The sequence below is a fragment of the Mercenaria mercenaria genome, chromosome 6, assembly GCF_021730395.1.
Source record: "Mercenaria mercenaria strain notata chromosome 6, MADL_Memer_1, whole genome shotgun sequence".
Taxonomy (NCBI): Eukaryota; Metazoa; Mollusca; class Bivalvia; order Venerida; family Veneridae; genus Mercenaria; species Mercenaria mercenaria.
The window spans coordinates 83,294,368-83,319,311 of NC_069366.1; the positions used below are offsets into that span (position 1 = coordinate 83,294,368).

The following is a 24,944-nucleotide window of genomic DNA, read 5'->3' on the forward strand; positions in this document are numbered from 1 at the left end:
AATCTGGAAACGGATTGGTCTACATTCTGACCGACTGACCGACATCTGGAAAACAATATACCCCACCTTCTTCGAAGGGGGGCATAATAAACATTACAAGAGGTAAAGGTACATGCACACAGCACCCATCATGCCTTTTTTCATGATTTTGGGAAAGCCACCAACACCGATGGAATTGGGAAAATTGTGTCGTGAAGGGTCCAAATTGGGAGTTTTTCAAAATACATAATCAACAGTTGTTTATCAATGCTTTTGGTAAATTTAAGCAGTAAGTACACTGTAAGTAAAAGGGTTTTCAGCAAAAGAAGCTTTACTTCAAGTTTCACTTTCTCAAGGGTCAGATGGGGAAGTCATTTCTCTCTCCAAGGGATATGTTCAGCAGCCCTCAAACATAATATTCATCTAAAAAAAGCTACATGTATAAGGTTACCCCTTATAACTTTTAATTTTGAAACATTTTTAAAGTAATATACTCCCCTTCACTAATCCAACGTCATCACTAATTTCGCAGTATTCAAATTGCGCCACCTATGTGGTGTTTACATGTCAAAGTTGGTGACCTATTTCTGCATTCAAGCAAAAATCATTCTTACCTGCAGTTATCTTGGTAAGAATCTGTCCATATTTATTAAAATCGTATTTTTCACGTATCTATTGCAGAAATCCAAAAAATATCCATTAATTAAGCAAATATCAGCAATGTTTACAAGTTTGTCTACCAGCTCCACGGCATTTTTATGCAAATTTTAATTATGCAAATCAAGTCCCGCCAATAGGTTAGAGAACACAAAATTTTACGTAATGTCCTTCAGGCTTCAGCTACTAACATGACAGTTTAACATGAATGAAATAACAATATTAGGCTATCAAAACGTCTAAGCTTGACAAATTTTAAGGGTGGGGGAGGGGATGGGGGCCCTGGGACCATATTTCCTCTAAATACGCCCACGAAACTGAACAGCGAATTGGAACATGCAACTGTTAAGTATTAGGTAGAAAATATTCAGTTATTGTAAAAGAGCTCCTGTAGATCATGACCACGCTCACGACCTTGTGGTTTACTTACAAATATCAGGTGTGTCCAATGCCCAAAGGAGTATATTTGCGATAGTGCTAATGTTTACAGTTCATATATAAAACGTTTAAACTGATGTTTTATGACCTTTGAGTGTTCGTGTTAGTTATACTTAGACAGCTTTTTATGTTTAAATAATATTCAGTGTTCCTTAACCTATGATAGTTTGATTGCCACACTGCGAAATTAGTGATGCGACATCACATGATGACAATGGCTGACTATTGTTGTTTGAAGCACACACGGTTGTTTCTTGGATGATGTCCAACTCATTTTCAAACAGCTTTTGAATAATATGAAATACTGTGGTCAAGACCAGAAATACTCTGTTGTGTTGTTTTTTGTTTAATGTCGTTAAGTTAAATGTCAAGTGCCGCAACATAACAGATGAACGGTATAATTATTATTGGGACCGCTGAAGTGCAAGTGCTCCAAATTTTATTACTAATATTAGCTACCATATGATTAGCTAAAAAACTTCAGCTCAGAGATGTTTATATGCTGTTACGGATCTCTGAGCTGAAACGAATCCAGTACTCTTCTTTTTGAAAAACAATAGGCGATATAGAATCATTATTTATTGACCTTTTCTGAGAACTTAAACCTTCTAAGGTAGTTTTTTTATGAATTTTATCGAAAATGGTTATGTTTTAACTTTATGATTAAATTAAATTCATAAATGGCAGTGGCTAGAGAACCGGAATCGGTTCCCTAGACAGCGAACTTATCAGTCCGGAACCGGTTCTCTAGCCAAAGTACCATGCATAGGCTAGGGAACCGGAATTTTATTTCTATGCATAAAGCTGCGAAAATTCACTTTGTTTCTTAAGTATCATGCATATTCAGGGATCGAATTTAACTTTTTTTTCCACTAGCAAATTTTTGCCAGTGCCATTTTTTTCCACTAGCAAAATGATGGGTTCCACTAGCAATTATTTAAAAGCTGTTTACATGCTAAATTTATTAAGTTGTTTTGTTGTTGTTTGGTTTCATATAAAAGTTCACAGTCTGAACTGGCCGGGGACTTTCTGGTTTTGAAGTACAATACGAACCAAAGTACTCAATGATTCTTTGGACTTTTGGCTGGACGTTGAAGTTTTGAGTTTTTCTCAGGTCACTCGTGTTGCTAGCATTTTCGGTCTCCGCGGGCCTTTTTGCACCAAGAAACATGTTATTTTCCTCTCCATTTTCGCAGAACTTTGCAAATTACATACCAAAATGAAAACAAATATTGCCTAGACGCTTACTTAGATATCCAATAATTACTTTTGTATAAAGCGACAAACGTCTAGAAGCAGTCACGTGATTATCGGTAAATTAACTGCCCCAAAGGAGTTTTTAAAGAGAAAAGGACAGTTTGAGCGAATTCCCCAATTTTCAAACGTGATCGCGAAAATATTCGAGTGTTATGATTTTCTACACGCATTTCTTTTTTCTTACTCGAATTTTGCGAGTTAGCGACCGCTAAATTCGATCCCTGATATTATTATGTTAATTAATTTTACCATGCCCTTGCATTAATCTGCATTTACTGTGTCTCCAAAAGTGTACTCACCGCATACTGTCCGCCATATTGGTATGATATAAACTAGTACGAATGAATGCGTGAAAACTACTTTGCCATTTTTAAATGTTATTTGCTTTAAACATGTACTATGTTTAATTTTTTTAAATGTAAAATTGTATTGTTTTGTATATGCGTCATTTAATGTTTACAGATGTAGAAAATAATTTGATTGCCATTAAGGCATCCAGCGGATTCTCTGATCACTTTAAATACTGGTTTGTAACACCTCAGCATTTCACGTGCATCAGTTTTTTTATTGGATTAAAGTTTGCAAGTGATTACCAAATTGAAAAAAACAAAACATGTGACCAATACTAATTAACAGAAATTACTTAATTTGTTTTAATTGTTTCTTTTATTGTAAGTTAATTTTGGCTTGCTACGATGCCGACAACGATTTCCGCATTCATTCGTACTAGTTTATATCATAATTCCAATATGGCGGACAGTATGCGGCGAGTACACTTTTAGAGATACAGCAAACGCAGGTAAATGCAAGGGCATGGCTTGCTGAAATGGTAAAATTAATTAAGATAATAACATGCATGATACTTACCAAAAGAAACAAAGTGAATTTCGGCAGCTTTATGTATAGAAATAAAATTCCGGTTTCCTAGCCTATGCACGATAATTTGGCTAAAGAACCGGTTCCAGACAAATAAGTTCGCTGTCTAGGGAACCGAATTTTACCGATTCCGGTTCTCTAGCCACTGCCTTCATAAACAGGTAAAATTTTGATCTTGATTTTCAAAAAGGCAGTGGCTAGAGAACCGGAATCAGTTCCCTAGACAGCGAACATATTTGTCCGGAACCGGTTCTCTAGCCAAAGTACCGTGCATAGGCTAGGGAACCGGAATTTTATTTCTATGCATAAAACTGTCGAAATTCACTTTGTTTCTTTTGGTAAGTATCATGTGCATATTCTTATCTTAATAAGTTAATTATTTTTACCATTTCAGCAAGCTATGCCCTTTTATTTATTTGTGTTTACTGTGTCTCCCGAAGTGTACTCGCCGCCTACTGTCCGCCATATTGGAATGATAAAATAAACTAGTACGAATGAATGTGAAATCGTCGACACTGGAGCCGAAATAAACTTGAAATTTAAACTTAAAAAGTATAAGACAATAAAAGAAACGATTAAAACAAATTAAGTAATTTCTGTTAATTAGCATTGATTACATATCTTTGAATGTGAAATGCCGAGGTGTTACAAACAAGTATTTAAAGTGATCAAAGAATCTGTATGAAGTTTTAAGGGCAATTAAATTAATTTGTTCGTCTATAAACATGTAATGACGCAACTACAAACAAATATTATTTTATATTTAAATAATTTAAACATAGTACAAGTTTAAAGCAAAATTTAATAACATTTAAAAACTGCAAAGTAGTTTTCACGCATTCATTCGTACTAGTTTATATCATTCCAATACGGCAGACACGGTAAATATGCGGCGAGTACACTTTTGGAGACAGTAATGCAGATAAATGCAAGGGCATGATAAAATTAATTAAGATAATAATTTATATACATGATACTTACCAAGTAACAAAGTGGATTTCGGCAGCATTATGCATAGAAATAAAATTCCGGTTCCCTAGCCTATGCACGGTATTTTGCTTAGAGAACCGGTTCCGGACGAATAATTTCGCAGTCTAGGGAACCGATTCTGGTTCTCTAGCCACTGCCTTTCAAAAATAACCACGTGCTCTGAACTGTTGCATGACGTCATCAGTTTCTCATGAGAGACTGTGCGAGATGTTGCGGTTTGATACTGGTTAGTTATCCAAATGGGGTTTTGCCATAACTTAATGGATGCGACCATCAGAAAATACAAATAGCCTTGACCAGTTAAGTCATGGTAGCCAGAACTACCACATGACCATCTTCAATGTTGAACCTCTGACCTGTACAAATGAAAAAAGTCAAAAGACTGATGCAAGTCCCCATATTCAGCTTTCTGCATGAGCAAAATATCAGTTTAAAAAAAGGATGTGTTTGACACTGACAGGTGTCTGAAATTTGTGAAAAATCAGCCCTGTCCAAAAAAAAATGCAAAAACTTACTTGAAGCATATCCAAATAACCCAACTGTATTTTGTGCACAAAAGGATTCTGGATTTCTGGAACAATCAGTGACTGCTGACGCGGTATTTCTCGCTTCATTTTGCTCAAAATTCAAGCGCATCCGCAAGAATATCTGGACTGCTTTTGTTGTTGTTGTTATTGTTCCAGTTGGCTTAATTCCGATGCGAATGTCATAAAACGCAAATATCATTGTCATCATTGGTTACACGTAGCTATTAAATGATTCCCGTATTGGATGACAATTATATTGACTGGGACATAACGGTTGTATGGAAAGCATTTCAGCATTTCACAAAAATCTAGCTGATGCCATTTTAATCCTTGAAGATTAATTCCACCATTGTTCTATTATTGACAAATATACGGTACGGTACGGTAGTACGGTACGATACGGGAACTGGGAACTATCATTTCCGAAAAATTTGTTACCCAATTTTAGTAATTACCTGTTTGTTTACCTGTATTTACCTGTGAAATATATGAGTAAATTTTCGTGAGTATTGTGTATATCAATATTAAGATAATGATTAATTTTATGAATTTTTGTTTAGTGTAACAATTTCAATCAAATGAATTCTGGATATTTTAACTGTTTAACAGGTTACTTCCTAGTAGCTAGAACAGCCAATTATTATTGTTATAAATTTATATATATTTCATTTGTACTGTTACACACATATAAAATATATATGATCACACTTCTGCTTCGATAGCCTAAGGTAATAGAGCGTCCACTTCGAGTGTGCGAGGTTGTGGCCATGGGTCGATCCCCGGCCGCATCATACCAAAGACGTGAAAAATGGGCTCTCTTGCTTGGGCTCAGCACTAACAGGGAAACTGTCCTCTTCTCTCATACCCTGGTGGCAATGGATTCCATCAGGAATGAGGTATCGAGTGTGATTAATATAAGTTGTAAAAAAAACAACAAAGACAATTATCAAACAGGGAATGCCACATACCAAAATCGCAGCCTCCCCAAAACGAAACCCACAGTACGCAGACTCACACACCACAAACACACATACACGCACTCACACACAAAAAACCGACACATTAGGACAAAACGAACAAACAAAACTTGTTTCACAATCAACCTAAAATTAGTATAAACTATGATCACATTTCACATTTAAATGAGGCTGAGTGTTGTTAGTTGAAAGGTTATTTGGGGTATGAGGGACTCGTCTTTACTGCAGATCTTGCCCGCATCTTGGTAAAAATGTTTAAAGTCTTTGAACATGGGTGATTTGAGGGGGGCAGAATAGAATACCTGCATACTATCTGCTGACAAACATTTTGAAATTGGTAGGGGAAATTTATGTCAGTGGGGAAATGTCAGTGTTCCACTTTAATACTTAGTACTGTTCGGTAAAATAACTGTCTACATCATATATATGTTTATGAAGTAAACATTCTCATTAGATGATAATTAAAGTCTTAGATAGAAATTTTGCCAAATTTCTTTTCCTCATGTATATAAATTGACATATTCTGTTTTAGATAAAAGTGACAAGTACAATGTGGGATTGGTTCAATTTGCGAAGGCGGTCGAGGCGGCGGACACAAACCACATCAAACGAAAATTCATTGAGAAATGAAGACACAGACAATGCCCCTTCTGGCAGTATGACTGAAGTAACAAGAACATTGGCTGGAATTAGATCAATTACCCACCCATTCTTTATACCAACACAGCCTATTTCTGGATCTCCACCAAAGTGTATAAGTCAATTACCATGTTCTCAGATATTATACGGGGAGCGTGTAGAGGATTTCTCTTCAGAATGTTGGTTAGAAAACCATCTGCATCGCTTCGGTTTGCCGACAAATGCTCCACTAAGTATTGAAAATACTTCTTCTCCAGTTTCTCCACTATATGAAGAAAATGATGACAGTGTGACAGGAAGTAGTGAAACTGCTAGTAGCTTGATTGATTATTTTGATCTGGACTTTGAAAATGACTTTCCTGTAACACAGTCGCGGCCAAGGCTAGCATTAGAACAATTGTTTATTCCACTCAGTGAAAGTGACGTTAATGGATCGTTTGATTGTATTGACTTAATAGAGCCACCACCATACAGTGAATTTGATCCACCCCCAACGTATGAAGAGGCTGTCCAGCATTCCGAAAGAAGAAGCACAGGTACTAGATCCTCAAATGGGTCCAGTCTGGCTTTTATGTGGTAGTTTTTGATCTGTTGATGAAACTGGGGAGTTAATTATATATGGCATAATGTTTATGTTAAGTCGTATTGCATAGACAGTATTTGAACAAAATAAATTGCATAAATGGACTAAGGTATTGACTTCTGATGATTGATTTTTGTTAAATGAAAATTAGAATATATATAATATAAATAGCTAAGAATGTTAAACATCATTCATAATGGATGTATATGAAGAAATGCTTTCATCTACTGATATTTTAAGATTTGGATTTTTAATAATTCATCCTAGAACTTACTAAATTTTGAACAGTATCAGGTGTTTTAATTGTTGTTTAGTGTGGGAAGCAATCCAGTTGGCTAGGTATGGGTTGGTGTCACTACTCAGATGCCTAAAATCTGCAACAAAGCATTTTGGGTCCTCTGTGTGCCATTAGCAGTTGAATGTGGTTATATGAGCCGTGCCATGAGAAAACCAACATGGTGGGTTTGCGACCAGCATGGATCCAGACCAGCCTGCGCATCCGCGCAGTCTGGTCAGGATCCATGCTGTTTGCTGTCAAAGCCTATTGTAATTAGAGAAACTGTTAGCGAACAGCATGGATCCTGACCAGACTGCGCAGATGCGCAGGCTGGTATGGATCCATGCTGGTCGCAAAGCCACTATGTTGGTTTTCCCATGGCACAGCTCATATGATCTTATCTGTTGATATTATTTTGATTTTTGAACAGAAAGAATGACTTTCTAATAAACATTTTTTTCTGCTTCCACAATTATGATTATTTTAATTTAAATATGTCATTAAAAACACGATGAGCATCTTTTGTGAATCAATTTACAGACAGATATATTCAAAACTTGCTTCAGTTAGAAGGACTTAATCAGGTTGTTTGCTGTTTTATCAAATATCAATGTAGATATATATTTATTCAATCAAAATACTTTAAATATGCATGTAAATATAAAACTAAATGTTCTCACTTGTTTAATAACCAGTTCAAGAAAAAGTGAAAAAGAGATTTGGCATAATGTCATACTTTTGGATGACCAGCAGGCTGTGTCTGAATCGCAATTATTATAAAAATAAATAACAGTAGATTAAATTTTATTTATAATTTTCAAGTATCGACATTCAAATTCAGTGTCATTTCGTAAGTGATAACTTTTACATGTCAAATTATGATGTTTGTTATTATCATTTCTTTGCAAGTTCATCAGTTTTGTCATTACTAATTGTTAGTTCAAAATCTTGCAAGATCTGGCACTGCTCAAAAATCTGGTCAGTTCAGAATTTAGCAAGATCTGGCACTGCTCAAAAATTTGGTCAGTTCAGAATTTTGTAAGATCTTGCACTGCTAAAAATTTGGTTGTATACACTGCTTCTCTATATAATGCTGGGACAACCCATAGGTATTTGCAGTATTTATTATACTATTGCAAACTGGATTATGAAGATATATATACTGTAAAGTTAGAAAGTTTTGCAAGGGATTAACTATATCACTTAATGTCCATATTAAAAAAAAATGTAGATAAAAAGTCTTTATTTTTCACAAGTTGGCTGTATATCGTGACTACTGTTGTTCTACCAGTTTTATCAAGTCAAATTTTAAATATAGCAAATCTTTAGCCTTGCAAAAATGTCTGATTTTATAGTACATGTATACTGCAACTAGTATTATTTTGATATTTTGCCAGTTATAGATTTTGCCAGTTTTTGTCAGTGTATATTTTTACATCTGCATGTACATAGACTTTTTTTCTCCTGTTAAGATATATTAATATTAGATCTGTTGTTATTTATTTCTCAGAATGATACACTACTGTTGTAATATGGCTATATGGTGCACTTTTTCTTCATGGAAATACTGAAAATATTAGGACTGGGACGATTTTAGCATTTTGAAATCGGATAATCACTTACATGAAATCGAATCGAACCGGTTAAATGGCCGCCAGTATGAAAGTACTCCTTTCTTTTCTGACGACCTTATCTAGGTACTTTCAGCCGCTGATTTCAAATTCATTAGGAACTTACAGACTTTATTGTTTGTTAGCTGTCATAAGTCATATTTTGCTGAATTTTATCATTCAGCTTTGTTAAAATATCTTGACACACAAATCGGGGACTACTCATGTAAAAATAAAGATACTGATTATACATTTTAGGATGCTTATTTTTTGAGGGCAATTTTCAGTTTTGTGAAACTGAAACGAGTTTCATCCACTAATTGAATCGGATCTGATTAACCAAGTAATCGTCCCAGCCCTAGTAAATATTGATCAAACACAATCTTTGGATTATCTTGTTGGTGTGCGTGTTAGAATCCCTCAGATGCTGACAACTGATGGTATCATAAAATGAAGGACAAAATTCTCCTGCCTCCAGTCAGCATTACACAGGACATAATACCCCTTTCATTTTATCTTAGCAGTTAAGTACACTGAAAGAGAAATATAATCTTTCTTTACATGAATTTATAGTATTTTGTATTTTAAACATTTTCTGTTGAAAATTTCACTGGCAGGGATTATGTTCACCTATATAAAAATCGTGAACATTTGTACAGTTATTTTGTCTGTATTCGAAATTCATGCGTTATTCGTTTAGTTTACTATGGTTGTGAGTTGTTGATGTGGTCTGAAACCAAGATTGTTCTATTGTGAGATTTGGTTCATTTAATTTTGCTTAATTGAAGTATGTATACTTTGAAGATATAATCAACTGAACATGTATAAATATACATATATATTACGTTTGCATGTAATATGTGATATTTACAGAGATTACTTTTATCATCGGATAAAATGATTGCTTAACCTTTACCCTGCTAAATTTCTAAAATGGACTGGTCAATCATTCAATTTGGACAATCCCATTTATTATACAAAGAGGAGTTTACTGAAAATTTACTGACTGAATAGCGAACAGTGCAGACCATGATCAGCCTGCACAGACGTGCAAGCTGATTTTGGTCTGCACTGGTCGAAAAGGCATAATCACTTGCTGCCAGCAGGCTAAAGGTTAAAGAGATACATAGTTGATTGTAAATTGCTGAATGTTATTATAGGTCCATTACCTTGATATATCAGATTGAAGCTGTTATACTGTTATAAAGCTGTATAAGATAAAAGTGACATTGTCAAAAATTAAATGTCAGCCAAGAGTGACATTGTTGAATTTCATATCAGATTATATTTAAAACGCTCATTGTCAGTTTTTTGGAACTAGAAGATATTTCTTATACCATTTGCTGCTATTTTCCCGTTACATCTGGTCTCGCGGTATTTGATTTTTGCGAGAACAACAATGTGCAGCACCCTCTACAGTATACAAATTTGACCTACTTTGGAAGCTGATTACGTTTCACATCCTATTTTTGTAAACGTAGGTCAATTATTTTCAAATGCCCTCGTCGATCATTTGACTCAGTTTAGTTGGTAATGAATTGTTTGTTGTCCAACTATTTGACGGAATTACCCTTCCAATGTGTTAATTTTACATTGCACTAATTGTTAATGTCTTACTCACGGAATTCATTTTGAAAATTTAGGGGTCCTATACATTTTACACTTTCACAGGAAGCGCTGTATCAAGTCGCATGCCGTACCGCGAAATTAGAATTAACTCCCTTGGCGAAAGTGAAGGTCACATGCACCGGAAACATAATGGGTTTAAAAGTAAACAAGGACTAGAAAAATGATTTTCTGCTTGAAATAATAGTGGAAAAGAAACGGTTTACGAAGTTAATAGGAAATAATAGCAACATAATATTGCTTTTTCTTTCCTTTATTCATTTATTCCGTTAGTACCGCGAAAATAGGTGCAAACAGGCTAATAAATGTCAGATTAGAAATATACTTTTTTCTTAGTTTTTATCAGATAATAACATGATAATTTTAAAAATACACATCAAGATAGACCTAGATTATAGTTATAAAAATGCAATTGGAAGTATGACTTTAATATATAGAAGGGCATTACTAACGAGTGAAAAGTACTAATCAGATGACATATTATATTTACATTTTCACTGCTTTTCTGATAATAGTCTGTAAATTTATATACTAGTATATATACTGACCACTGTACCTTCTTTACCTTTAACATGTTTAATGGCACATCTGGTAGTTTTGGGGGGGGGGGGGGGTCAGCCAAAGTGTCTCATTTGTTTTCAGATGGCATGCTTTACAGTAGATCAAACATTAAGATTTTATATCAAGAAGGTATTGTAAAAAGTAGTTTTTGTAAGTCGAAAAAACATTTTTCATCTTTTTGGCTATTTAAGCTAAAATTCTAAGCAACAGTCATATTTATCTTCCAAATGGGCATTTTGACCTATTGGTTTTTTTACACATTTTAAAAGATTGCAGTGTACTGGATCTAAAAATTTATTTTGAACCAAATCTGTCTATACATTTCTTTAGGAAATAGCTTTTTTCACCTAAAATAGGATATTAAAGGTCCATTACTAAGGGAAAGTGAGTAGGCAATTTTTTTCATAGCCAGTGCATAGACTTCTGCAAGACACTAAATAATGAAGATTGGCAGGTCAAAATTTACAGAAGATCTTTGGAACTCAAAGAAATGTATGTGTATCATGTTGAAATTTCAATGAATCGACAGAATGACCCCCCAGGTCTTTTTAACTTTCTTCATACTTCATAGAAAAATAATTGTACATATCCTGCGATTTATTTCGAATTTCTACATACCAACTTTCATTTTCCAATAAAATGAAATAGTTTCTGTGCTTTTTAAAAGAAATTAAAATGTTCACTTTCCTTAGTATTGGACCTTTAAATCATTTTCAGCGTGTTATTTTGACCTCTGATTGTTTCAAATTTTTGTCATTGGGGCCTCAAACGAAAAAAATAAAAAATAAAAGAAAATAAAATAAGAAAAAAAGAGATAAAGTCTGTTAGCAACTTACAGAAAGTTAAGATTTCAGAAAATCCTATCTATTAGAAGGAGACTATCAGATATACCTTTAAAGCAAACCATTCGCAGACAAAAAGTGAACATTTTCATAATCTTCATAGCTTACAGTTTGACTTGAATTGTACAGTTTTACATGTACCTTCTTGAAAAACTAAAGGGCAGTTCTAGGAATCTGGGTTACAGGTGTGTGGTAGGGGGGTGGGGGAGCAGATTCCAGTGTCCTGGGAGTGAGCTTACTTAAAAATATTTAGCAGATATACATCAAATAGTGCACTTTAGGGTGTTAGTAGAAAAATATGGCCTTTTTGAGTGCTGTTCCAATGCAGGTTTTAACATTGTTTTATATTTCTTGTGGTTGGAAATCTGCACCTTTAATCAAATATTATACTTTTGATGATATTGTATGTGGATAAACCCAGCAGAAAATTCTTCCAAATTGTTGTAAATCTTCAAATGAAGGTCATGCAGGCAGCTGTTTAGATGGGGCTTATACAAATATGAAATCTTATGATTGCATATGGTTCTAGGACAACTTGAGTATGAAAATAATTGAAACCATTGGCTTACATGTGCATGATCAGAATAGGTGACTACTAGGGTTTGATTCTTTGTTATGCTGTATCTCTGTAATTCTAACTGTTCAAAGTTTTGATTCCATACCTCATGATTATATTTTTGATGTAAATAAGATGTGAGACTATATAACCTAAACTGTATTGGTGTGCTGTAAAACCCAAATCAAATATTTAAAAAATCAAATTTTTAACATAGATATTTTCCTTGGTGTTACGTATATTTCACCATTTGGCAAAATAAGGACCTTACCAACAATTAGATCAATATTGTTTCTGTAAAGCCTCAGTACTGATCAAATTTGGGTTGTTGCTTTTCTGGATGTCTTACCTTTAATTTAATATGACTAATTGTTTCTACATACAAATGTTACATTGCTGCTTTTCTTTCTTTTTGTGGTAAACTGTTAATCAATATAAATGTTACATTGCTGCTTTCTTTCTTTTTTTGTTGGTGCGCCGTAAAACCCAAATAAATAAATAAATTCTTTCTTTTTGTGGTAAATTGTTAATCAATACAAATGTTACATTGCTGCTTTTCTTTCTTTTTGTAGTAAACTGTTAATCAATATAAATGTTACATTGCTGCTTTCTTTCTGTTTGTGTTGGTGCGCCGTAAAACCCAAATAAATAAATAAATAAATTCTTTCTTTTTGTGGTAAATTGTTAATCAATACAAATGTTACATTCCTGCTTTTCTGGATTTTTATGCCCCCGAAGGGAGGCATATAGTTTTTGAACCGTCTGTCTGTCGGTCTGTCAGTCTGTCGGTCTGTCGGTCTGTCCGCATTTTTCGTGTCCGGTCCATATCTTTGTCATCGATGGATGGATTTTCAAATAACTTGGCATGAATGTGTACCACAGTAAGACAACGTGTCGCGCGCAAGACCCAGGTCCGTAGCTCAAAGGTCAAGGTCACACTTAGACATTAAAGGTTATTGCATTGATGGGCGTGTCCGGTCCATATCTTTGTCATCGATGGATGGATTTTCAAATAACTTGGCATGAATGTGTACCACAGTAAGACAATGTGTCGCGCGCAAGACCCAGGTCCGTAGCTCAAAAGTCAAGGTCACACTTAGACATTAAGGGATAGTGCATTGATGGGCGTGTCCGGTCCATATCTTTGTCATCGATGGATGGATTTTCAAATAACTTGGCATGAATGTGTACCACAGTAAGACGACGTGTCGCGCGCAAGACCCAGGTCTGTATCTCAAAGGTCAAGGTCACACTTAGACATTAAGGGATAGTGCATTGATGGGCGTGTCGGGTCCATATCTTTGTCATCCATGGATGGATTTTCAAATAACTTGGCATGAATGTGTACCACAGTAAGCCGACGTGTCATGCGCAAGACCCAGGTCCGTAGCTCAAAGGTCAAGGTCACACTTAGATTTTAAAGGTCTTTTTTCATGATAGTGCATTGATGGGTGTGTCCGGTCCATATCTTTGTCATTCATGCATGGATTTTAAAATAACTACGCATAAATGTGTGACACAGTAAGACGACGTGTCGCGCGCAAGACCCAGCTCCGTAGGTCAAAGGTCCTAAACTCGAACATCGGCCGTAACTATTCATTTAAAGTGCCATCGGGGGCATGTGTCATCCTATGGAGACAGCTCTTGTTTTTATTGATTTTTTTGTGGTAAATTGTTAAGGCTGAGAATTAGGCCTTGAGAAACAAAAATCAAACAACACCAAATCATAGAAAGAAAGAGTTGTTTGACATGAAATTTGAACAGCATGCAAAACATGTATATTACTTTAAGAAACAAGTGTCAGTATACTGATATAAACATTGAATTCTGGAAAAGGAGTGCCTAAAGGGACATCACTTAACCAATACAAATGTTACATTGCTGCTTTTCTTTCTTTTTGTGGTAAATTGTTAACCAATACAAATGTTACATTGCTGCTTTTCTTTCTTTTTGTGGTAAATTGTTAACCAATACAAATGTTACATTGCTGCTTTTCTTTCTTTTTGTGGTAAATTGTTAACCAATACAAATGTTACATTGCTGCTTTTTTGGATTTATTTTTATTGTGGTAAATTGGTAATCAATATAAATGTTTCATTGCTGCTTTTCTTTTTTTGTGTGGTAAATTGTTAACCAATACAAATGTTACATTGCTGCTTTTTTGTAAATTGGTAATCAATATAAATGTTACATTGCTGCTTTTCTTTTTTTTGTGGTAAATTGTTGACCAAAACAAATGTTACATTGCTGCTTTTTTGGATTTATTTTTATTGTGGTAAATTGGTAATCAATATAAATGTTTCATTGCTGCTTTTCTTTTTTTGTGTGGTAAATTGTTAACCAATACAAATGTTACATTGCTGCTTTTTTGTAAATTGGTAATCAATATAAATGTTACATTGCTGCTTTTCTTTTTTTTGTGGTAAATTGTTGACCAATACAAATGTTACATTGCTGCTTTTTTGGATTTATTTTCATTGTGGTAAATTGGTAATCAATATAAATGTTTCATTGCTGCTTTTCTTTTTTTGTGTGGTAAATTGTTAACCAATACAAATGTTACATTGCTGCTTTTTTGTAAATTGGTAATCAATATTAATGTTACATTGCTGCTTTTCTTTTTTTGTGGTAAATTGTTAACCAATACAAATGTTACATTGCTGCTTTTTTGGATTTATTTTTATTGTGGTAAATTGGTAATCAATATAAATGTTTCATTGCTGCTTTCTTTTTGTGTGTGGTAAATTGTTAACCAATACAAATGTTACATTGCTGCTTTTTTGTAAATTGGTAATCAATATAAATGTTACATTGCTGCTTTTCTTTTTTTGTGTGGTAAATTGTTAACCAATACAAATGTTACATTGCTGCTTTTTAGCTCGACTATTCGAAGAATAAGTAGAGCTATCCTACTCACCACGGCGTCGGCGTCACACCCTGGTTAAGTTTTTCGTACCAGTCCACATTTTGACAAAGTCTTTTGAGATAAAGCTTTGAAACTTTCAACACTTGTTTACCATCACCATGTCCAGTTATAGGCAAGAGTACATAACTCTGTCAAGCATTTTGACTGAATTATGGCCCCTTTTGACTTAGAAATCTTGGTTAAGTTTTTCGTACCAGTTCATATTTTGACAAAGTCTTTTGAGATAAAGCTTTGAAACTTTCAACACTTGTTTACCATCACCATGTTCAGTTGTAGGCAAGAGTACATAACTCCATCAAGCATTTTGGTTGAATTATGGCCCCTTTTTGACTTAGAAATCTTGGTTAAGTTTTTCGTACCAGTCCACATTTTGACAAAGTCTTTTGAGATAAAGCTTTGAAACTTTCAACACTTGTTTACCATCACAATGTCCAGTTGTAGGCAAGAGTACATAACTCCATCAAGCATTTTGACTGAATTATGGCCCCTTTTGACTTAGAAATCTTGGTTAAGTTTTTCGTACCAGTTTATATTTTGTGTAAAGTGTTTGACATATGTCTTTGAAACTTTTATATCTTGTTCAGTATAAAAGTCTCTATCAATAGGCAAGAGTACGTAACTCTCTCTTCTTTTTTGGCTGAATTATGGCCCTTTTTGAACTTGGAAATTGGTTCTGTTTTGTAAATGTCCATGTTTTGTCAAGACTATTTGACATATGGCTTTTAAACTTTAAACACTTGTTTATCATTATGATTTCCATCTGTAGGCAAGAGTACATAACTCTGACAATTATTTTGACTGAATTATGGCCCTTTTTGGACTTTGAAATTTGTTCAGTTTTTCTTACAAGTCAGGGTTTTGTCAAAACTGTTTGAACTGTGGCTTTGAAACTTTTAACACTAGTTTATCAACATGATTTCCATCTGTAGGCAAGAGTACATAACTCTGTCAACTATTTTGACTGAATTATGGCCCTTTTTGGACTTAGAAGTTAAATTTTTCATATAAGTCCATGTTTTGCCTAACATATAACTTAACATATTTGCCATCATGGTCACACATTGCCATTTAGTGCAAGACTAATCGAAATCCACAAATACAGGAACATTTTTTGTTTAATCCATTTTTTTGTTTAGTCTGAAAATCTATGGAAATATTTTGACCCCATTCTTCAATCAATTCTTCGAATAGTCGAGCGCGCTGTCATCCGACAGCTCTTGTTTGTAAATTGGTAATCAATATAAATGTTACATTGCTGCTTTTCTTTTTTTGTGTGGTAAATTGTTAACCAATACAAATGTTACATTGCTGCTTTTTTGTAAATTGGTAATCAATATAAATGTTACATTGCTGCTTTTCTTTTTTTGTGTGGTAAATTGTTAACCAATACAAATGTTACATTGCTGCTTTTTTGTAAATTGGTAATCAATATAAATATTACATTGCTGCTTTTCTGGATTTCTTTTATTTATTTTTTGTGGTAAATCATTACTATAAAGTTTATGTTGCTGCTTTTCTGGATTTTTTTCCTTTTTTTGTGGTAAAATTGTTCCTTGATACTCATTATCTGTTTTAGATAAGCCTATTTATATTTCATTCTACACTCACAGACATTTATAATCGGTCACCTATGATTTTCATATATTTCATTAAGACTACGCTGAAAATAAAACAATAAAGTTTACCACGTACGGTTGATTGAAGCCATATTAATGGAAAATGTATGAATAAATAGCATATGCGAACAATTTAAATATTATCCAAGTTATCGCAATTGACCAAACGCCGCCTGTCAATCAAACCAATAAATCGATAAGCACGCACACCTCTATAGTATTACGGTGTTATTGTAAATATTACCGTCCGACATTGCGATCTCTAAAAACAGCTGATAAATTCCTTTTGAAAATGATGATATATACAAGTAAAACTGATTAGAAATGGTAAAAAGGTGTCAGTGGGGACTTTGCAAGTCCGACATTCGCTTCCCAGAACGCCTAGAGGGGCATGTAAAGTTTATCCCTTTTCCAAAACCTAAGTAAAGCCTTGAGAAGTGTCTTCGCTGGATTAAGACAGTGACCGATTATAAAAGTCTATGAGTGTATATATATTGTTTGTTACAAGATAAGTGTGTGTATATTTTATTCTACAGTACCGGTAGTTAATGTTCAGTTGTTATTTGTTTTGTACAGCGTAATGTTATAGTGAGATATATACAAGAATTAAAATTCTACATAATCAAAAATGTTCATTCTTGTCTTTTTTATTGCAGTTTCAAGAAATGAATGTATTGAAATGTATACTGCCTGTCAGTTACTGTTTTTTGTATATTTTGATGATGAAATTTAATCAGTTAAATTAAAAAGAATTGCAAATAGTGAAGAAGCGGGTCAGCTATTTCGATCAGTATATATATGATAGTGGTGTATACAAAAGTTGTAGATCTAGTTATAAGTCATTGAACACTGTCTTATTGAACATTTTAGACAGTACTGTTTGAAAGTTGTAGTCCATCCACGGTCCATATACCGGTAGACCTCTAAAATTTGTTTACTGGTAGGCACAAGAATGGACATACCAGTGTGAAAACAAGTAAGTTATCCTCATAGTATGACTACTTAAATAAATTGATTTTTTTTCGGCCACAGGCTGGTATTGAATTCACTTTTACTTCCTGTAAATATCTGGGGTGTAAGTCATTTAAGAGCTGATTTTGATTTGTGGATGAAAAATTCCACAGGGTTTCAAATGGAAAAGATAATATTTTCTTAAGGCGTGTGCAGGGGCTCTGAGCTGCATTGTTTCAGTATAATCCGTTGCAAGATTCCTGTGGAAATAGCCTACATCATAAACCTGAATCCCCTCGGTAGTGAAACTGTGGCAGAGTTTGACTACAGAGTGCTCTCCTGTAAACCATTTACAGTCAACTCGTCCCCATTTTTAGCTCACCTGAGCCAAAGGCTCATGGTGAGCTTTTGTGACCGCTCAATGTCGTGTGTCTTCTTGAAAACCACTGGGCAGAATTACAACAAACTTCACAGAATGATCCTTGGGTGGTCGCCCTTCAAAATTGTTCAAAGAATTGAATTCCATGCAGAACTCTGGTTGCCATGGCAACCGAAAGGAAACACTTTAAAAAGCTTCTTATCCAAAACCGCAAGGTGTATAGCCTTGAAATTTGGCATGTGACATCATCTGATGGTCCTCTATGAAGATTGTTCAAATTATGCCCCCGGGGTGAAAAGAGGCCCGCACCGAGGGTCCCAAGTTTTACATAGACTTGCATAGGAAAAAACTTTAAAAATCTTCTTGTCCACAAGACCTAGGCCTTTGATATTTAGTATGTAGCATTGCCGTGTGGTCCTCTACCAAAATTATTCAAATTAGTACCCTAGGATGACAAGAGGCCCTGCCACGGGGTGTCTCAAGTTTAACATAGACTTACGTAGGAAAAAAACTTTAAAAATCTTCTTGTCTGAGACTGCAAGGCATAGGCTTTTGATATTTGGTATGTTGCCTTGCCTAGTGCTCCTCTAACAACTTGTTCAAATAATGCCCCTTGGGTGAAAAGAGGCCCCGCCCTGGGGGTCCCAAGTTTAACATAGACATATAGGGAAAAAAAATCTTGTCTGAAAGTTCAAGGCCTAGGCCTTTGATATTTGGTATGTAGCATTGCCTAGTTGATCTCTAACAAGATTGTTCAAATTATGCCCCTCGCGAGAAAAGATCCCCCCCCGGGGGTCACTTGTTATATGAGTTATATAGGAAAAAATAGTTCAAAAATTATCAGATCATATTTCCTAGACTGTTTAATTATAATCCCTGATGACCCCAAGCAATTAGGGGTCACCTGACTGTGACCTTTACCTACTGACCTACTTTCTTGTTTTTTAAGATGCAGCCATGAAATTTGGATGACAGGTACAGTTTTGCACACCGATCTTAAAACTGACTTTCAGTGACCATGAATTTGACCTACTGACCTACTTTCTAAATATTTTTCCATTTGAAACATGTGGCTTATATTACTAAAGTGAGCGATCCAGGGTCATCATGACCCTCTTGTGGTCATTTAATATCCCTTGACGATTTCAAATTGGTCATTTCGTCCCCCACTTTTCGGACCCTCCTTATTAGTCTTATCTTTTGTCAAAGTTTCCTAGATTATGATTAATATAATTATGAAGTAAAATATGTGTTCTGTAAAATATGTTGTACATAAAAACCATGAACATTTTACTTTAAAAACTACATTTTTGTTTTGCTTTATAAATATCCGATCGTATGTAAAGTGCAGAGTGCATGCACATTTCGTAGCTTAAAGTGTGCATTGGCTTCTGCACTTGAGTGCGCATGCGTCAAGTGTTGGACGTGAAAATTTCTCGGAGAAAATTTTTATGCCTTTTTTAGTGTTTTATAGTGAAACAGGAGTGTTTTTAACAATTCTTCTTTAATATTTTAAAACATTAGTGTGACTTAAATGCGGAAAGACCATTATCTTCCAGAGGAATTCGTCTTTTTATCCAAATTTAGAACTTTTAAAGTTTTAGCAAGCGCATGTGTAATCGGCGCCATCTTGAATTTTATTTTTAACAATTTGATTTTTAATCACTGGCATCATTCATCATGTATTGGAGCAACCTCATGTTTTATTTTTAACTGTCTTATCAAAATGCTGTGCTATAGAAGGACAAAATGCATGGAAAGCAGAATTAGAAGGCCACATGGTAGCGAGTACCCCACCCACTATCCAGAACAGCCCAATGCATATATTTTTGAATCTTACTAACTATGGAAACGTGAAAAGATGGAACATACCCTTTGTTTTTAAGCCAAATCTTAAACTCGTTAAACTGATATTAATTATAGCAGGGGATATTGAAAGTAACCCTGGGCCCACCAGAAGTTGTTGTAATCAATGTGATCGTATTGTCAAGAGGCTTGACAAGGCTGTACAGTGTGATGAAAGTGATGAATGGTCACATGCTAAATGTGCAGGAATAAGTAATGATAAATATAAAGAACTACAGACTTCATCTGAAAATTGGTTTTGCAAAAACTGTGTATCTCCGTGTGGTATATGTACAGAGGGTGTCTATAATTCTGATCCCGCTATCGAGTGCGATGCATGTAAGGTATGGTTTCACAATTCTTGTGCCGTAGTGTCGGAAGCGGAATACATGGTAATACAGGCTACTAACTGCTCTTGGTCGTGTCCTGAGTGCAATGCAATTAATCTGTCGACATCTTTTTCAAGTTTTGCGACTAGTGTTGAAACGAGAAATCAGTATGAAATACTCTCAGAAAGTAAAATAAATAACCAAAGACCACAAAAGAAAACTGCTAAGGCAAATTCCATAAAAAATGTTTCTATGAATGTAAATGGAATACGCGGAAAGAAATCAGAAATTCAGTCATTTTTAGAGGTAGAAAGTCCAGATATTGTTGCTATACAAGAAACAAAAATTGATTCATCAATTAGTACAAGTGAAATTATACCGGAAACATTGAACTATGACGTTTATAGAAATGACAGGAACCTACATGGGGGAGGAACAATGCTACTTATTAAGACAACATTAAATTCAGCTCCGTTAGCATTTCTAGAAAATGAATCGGAATCTGTTTGGTCTAAAGTATCTCTGAATTGGAAAGATCACTACTTCGGAAGCTGGTACAGAGAACCAAGCTCACCAGTGGAACATATGAACTTATTAAGAGAACAATTTCTTAAAATTAAGGAGAAAGTTAAATCTTATATAATACCAAATATACACATACTCGGAGATCTGAACTTTAGGAAGATTGACTGGGAAAAGAAAATTAATAAAGAAACGGGGTCAAGTTTAAGTGATTGTGACGGCCAAATACTTATAGACATTTTAAATGAGAATAGTGCGGAGCAAGTTATTATGTTTCCAACCAGGGAAAATAATACTTTAGATTTGTTTATTACTACAACTCCTGACCAGATAAAGAACATTAATTCACCTGATAAATTTAGTGATCATGATGTTATTATGGGAACATTTACAAATTTTAAACCCTATAAAAAACAGCAAAAGAGAACATTTTTAGTTTATTCCAAAGGGGATTACAGTACAATGAGAGATGAAATGACTAATTTTAGTAATGATAGATATTTTAATGGATATCAGAACGACCGTTGTGTAGAAAAGAACTGGAACCTATTCAAAACTGCAGTATTAGAATCTATAAAGAAAAACATTCCTAGCAAAAGAAGTAAGGGAGCGAAGTCAGTACCATGGATATCTAACAAGATTAAATCACTTATTAAAAAACGTAATCGTGTTCATTCATGTTTTTAAAAAAAACAGGCAACACCAGACTGAAAAATAAATGGCAAAAAATTAGACTATCAGTAAAAAAAGAAGTAAAAACCGCGCATGATTCATACGTAAATAATCTTATTGGGGACATCAAGAGCGACTCGAAACCTTTTTGGAAGTATATTAATAGTAAAAAATCAGAAAACAGAAGATGGCAGGACAGTTGAATCTGATAGCGATAAAGCAAATGCATTGAATAAACAAATCACAAGTGTTTTTACAAAAACTGAATATTCATCAGTACCTGTATCTTTTAAGGATGGTAATGTCAAAATGGAAAACATAATAGTGACATCGAAAGGGGTAGAAAAACTTTTAATAGGACTAAATGTAAATAAGGCGATGGGACCTGATTCATTACATCCAAGAGTGTTAAAAGAGCTCGGCCCAAGCATTGCAGATATTCTGGCACATCTATTTCAACAATTAATTAATGTAGGCAAAATACCGGATGACTGGAAAATGGCAAATATATGCCCATTATATAAAAAGAAGGATAAATCTTTACCCAGTAACTATCGCCCTGTATCATTGACTTGTATCTGTTGTAAAGTGCTAGAGCACATTATTTGTTCAAATTTGATGAAACATTTTGAAGCCCATAATATACTTAATAGTAGGCAACATGCATTTAGGAAACATCACAGTTGCGAAACACAACTAGCAACAGTGATTAACGACTGGGCATATTCAGTAGACAGAAACAAACAAGTGGATATTTTTATTCTTGATTTTGAAAAAGCGTTCGATACCGTGCCTCACGAACTTCTAAAATCTAAAATGCATAAATACGGTGTAAGACCCAATATTTTAAATTGGATTGACTCATTTTTGGTAAATCGCAGTCAGTGTGTAATTGTTAACGGTGAATCATCAAACGTATCATCAGTTCTATCTGGAGTACCACAGGGAACAGTGTTAGGACCCATCTTATTCTTAATACATATTAATGACATTTCTGATAATATTGCATCAAATATCAGGTTATTCGCAGATGATTGTGTGTGTTATCGGGAAATACTAACTGACAACGACTGCTTTGAATTACAAAAAGATATTGATAAATTAGGAGAGTGGGCAACAACATCGGGGATGAGATTTCAACCAGTGAAATGTAATATGATGACCTTATCTAGAAAAAAATCAATCATAAAATATCAATACACCCTTAAAAATACTCCCCTGGAATTTCTGAAGTCAATCAAATATTTGGGGGTTAGTATAACATGTGATCTTACTTGGAATAAACATATTGAAGAAACGTGTAATAAAGCATACAGAACATTGGGATTATTAAGACGGAATCTACAGGCTTGTCCTCAGGATGTCAAACTTCAAGCGTATAAAGGTTTAATAAGACCAGTTTTAGAATATTCAAGTACAATTTGGGACCCACATCAACAATATTTACAAGAAAAAATCGAAGCGGTACAAAAACGATCAGCTAGATTCATCACATCAAACTACAACTTCGACCCAGGAAGCATGACCGGAATTTTAAATGACTTAAAGCTAAAACCTCTAAAGGAAAGAAGAAAACAGAGTCGTCTAATCTTATTCTGTAACGGTTTAAATAACACCGCGTCAGTACCAGTGGACCATCTAGTTAAACCTATACGTGTCACTAAAAACAAACACGAGGAACATTTTAACCTTATATATGCTAGGACAGACGTTTATGAGTATAGTTTCATACCTAATACACTACGCGATTGGAATTCTCTACCACGCGAACTCATTCAGAGCTACAGAACCTCAGAAAAACCAGTGGATTTATTTATTAGTTGGACTAATTATAAGTTCCCAACACTTGGCGCGGGCGCGGTGAGAAAATGTCGATGAGATGTATCACCGTAAAATATCAAGATCAAGATCAAGATCAAGAATGCTCCCTCTAGGGGAGACATATTGTTTTTTGACCTGTCCGTCAGTAGACGGAATTTCTCCAGGATATTTCTCAGCAATAATTTGCCAGACTCCATCAAACCTTGTAATTATTATCATACCAAGCGTAGTTGTGCATGTGCAAAGCCGGTTCCATTCGGATGATTTTTCACGAGGTCATGGCCCTTTATTAATTTTTGCTTTATATGTATATATGGAAAGATAATTGTTCGCGCAATATCCCAGCAATTATTTTGCATATTATTATCAGTAAGCTAGTTTGCATGTTGAGCGGGTTCCATTCGTGATTTTTGCAATAAGAGCCTTTATTTTTCTTTAATGTAATAGAAAAAAATTGTCTGCGCTATTTCTAGACAATTATTGCAGATTTCCTCAAAAACTTAATAATAGAAGATGCTTTGTAAAAAGCGCAGTCTCCCATGCTAGTCGTATATGCAAGATCAATTGGAGACCAAACGAAAGTCAAAGAGAAAATGGTTGCTGCAAATAGGGATCACCTACGGGATTCATCATCCAAATATTACAACTTCTGGCCAGTGTCAAGTTATGAATTGGATACGTTTTCATGTTAGGCCTGGGGCCTTGACTGATCAAGTGCCAAAATCATTAGGGTCATCTATTGCTGTCAATTATCCTATTAAGTTTCAACATTTGTCACAGCGGTCTCAAGTTATATTGGAAAATGTTCTATATTCAGCCTGTGACCTTGAACCTGACGGAGTGGACCCCATAATATAGGACACCTACTCTTATTCCTAGACCAATGAACGTTTGAAGGTTCAGTCAAATGTTCTACATTATAAACGGAATGGATTTCCATTTTCTATCCGCGCGGCCTTGCCTTTCAGAGTGACCAAAATCATAGGGCATCTACTCAGTCCAATCATCCATGAGGTTTAATTTAGTCAGTTTGGGCTCAAGTTATTGATGGAATGTTCAGGCACCTGTGCCTGCCTTTACAGAGTGACCAAATCATGGTCATTCTCTGTATGATCTTTCACCTATGAAGTTTCACATTCGGTCAAGTGTTCAAGTACTGACAGAAATGCTTTCCATGTCAGGTCCCAGTGACCTTGACCTTTGACCTGTACCCAAAATAAAAAGGTTCATCTACTCGCAGACATTTCACTATAATGTTTCAACTTCGGGTCAATGGTTTTAAGTTATTGATCGAAAAGTTTTCCATGTCAGGCCCTGTGACTTGACCTTGATGGAGTGACCAAAAGCAATAGGTCGTCTACTCCATAGCATGGCCATCATTGAATTTGAAGATTCTAAGTCAATGTTCTCAGTATATTGACGAAATGAAGTTGAGTACGACGGACGATCCCAGGCAATTGGGGGAGACATATATTATCAGTACCAGGT

At 34.8% G+C, this 24,944-nt stretch overlaps 1 protein-coding gene across 2 annotated transcripts in view; it reads right to left on the minus strand.

Moving 5' to 3' along the window:
- The window catches only part of LOC123548378 (lysophosphatidylcholine acyltransferase 2-like), a 42,813-nt gene extending 37,882 nt beyond the window's left edge, over positions 1–4,931 (minus strand). The window contains exon 1 of one of the 2 annotated variants that reach the window (XM_045335581.2): positions 4,713–4,931. In XM_045335581.2, coding sequence (XP_045191516.2) covers positions 4,713–4,811 — 99 coding nt within the window. In that variant the 5' untranslated portion in view covers positions 4,812–4,931. The remainder of the gene's footprint in view (positions 1–4,712) is intronic. The other variant, XM_045335580.2, reaches the window with a different exon arrangement.
- Positions 4,932–24,944: the final 20,013 nt, after the last annotated feature.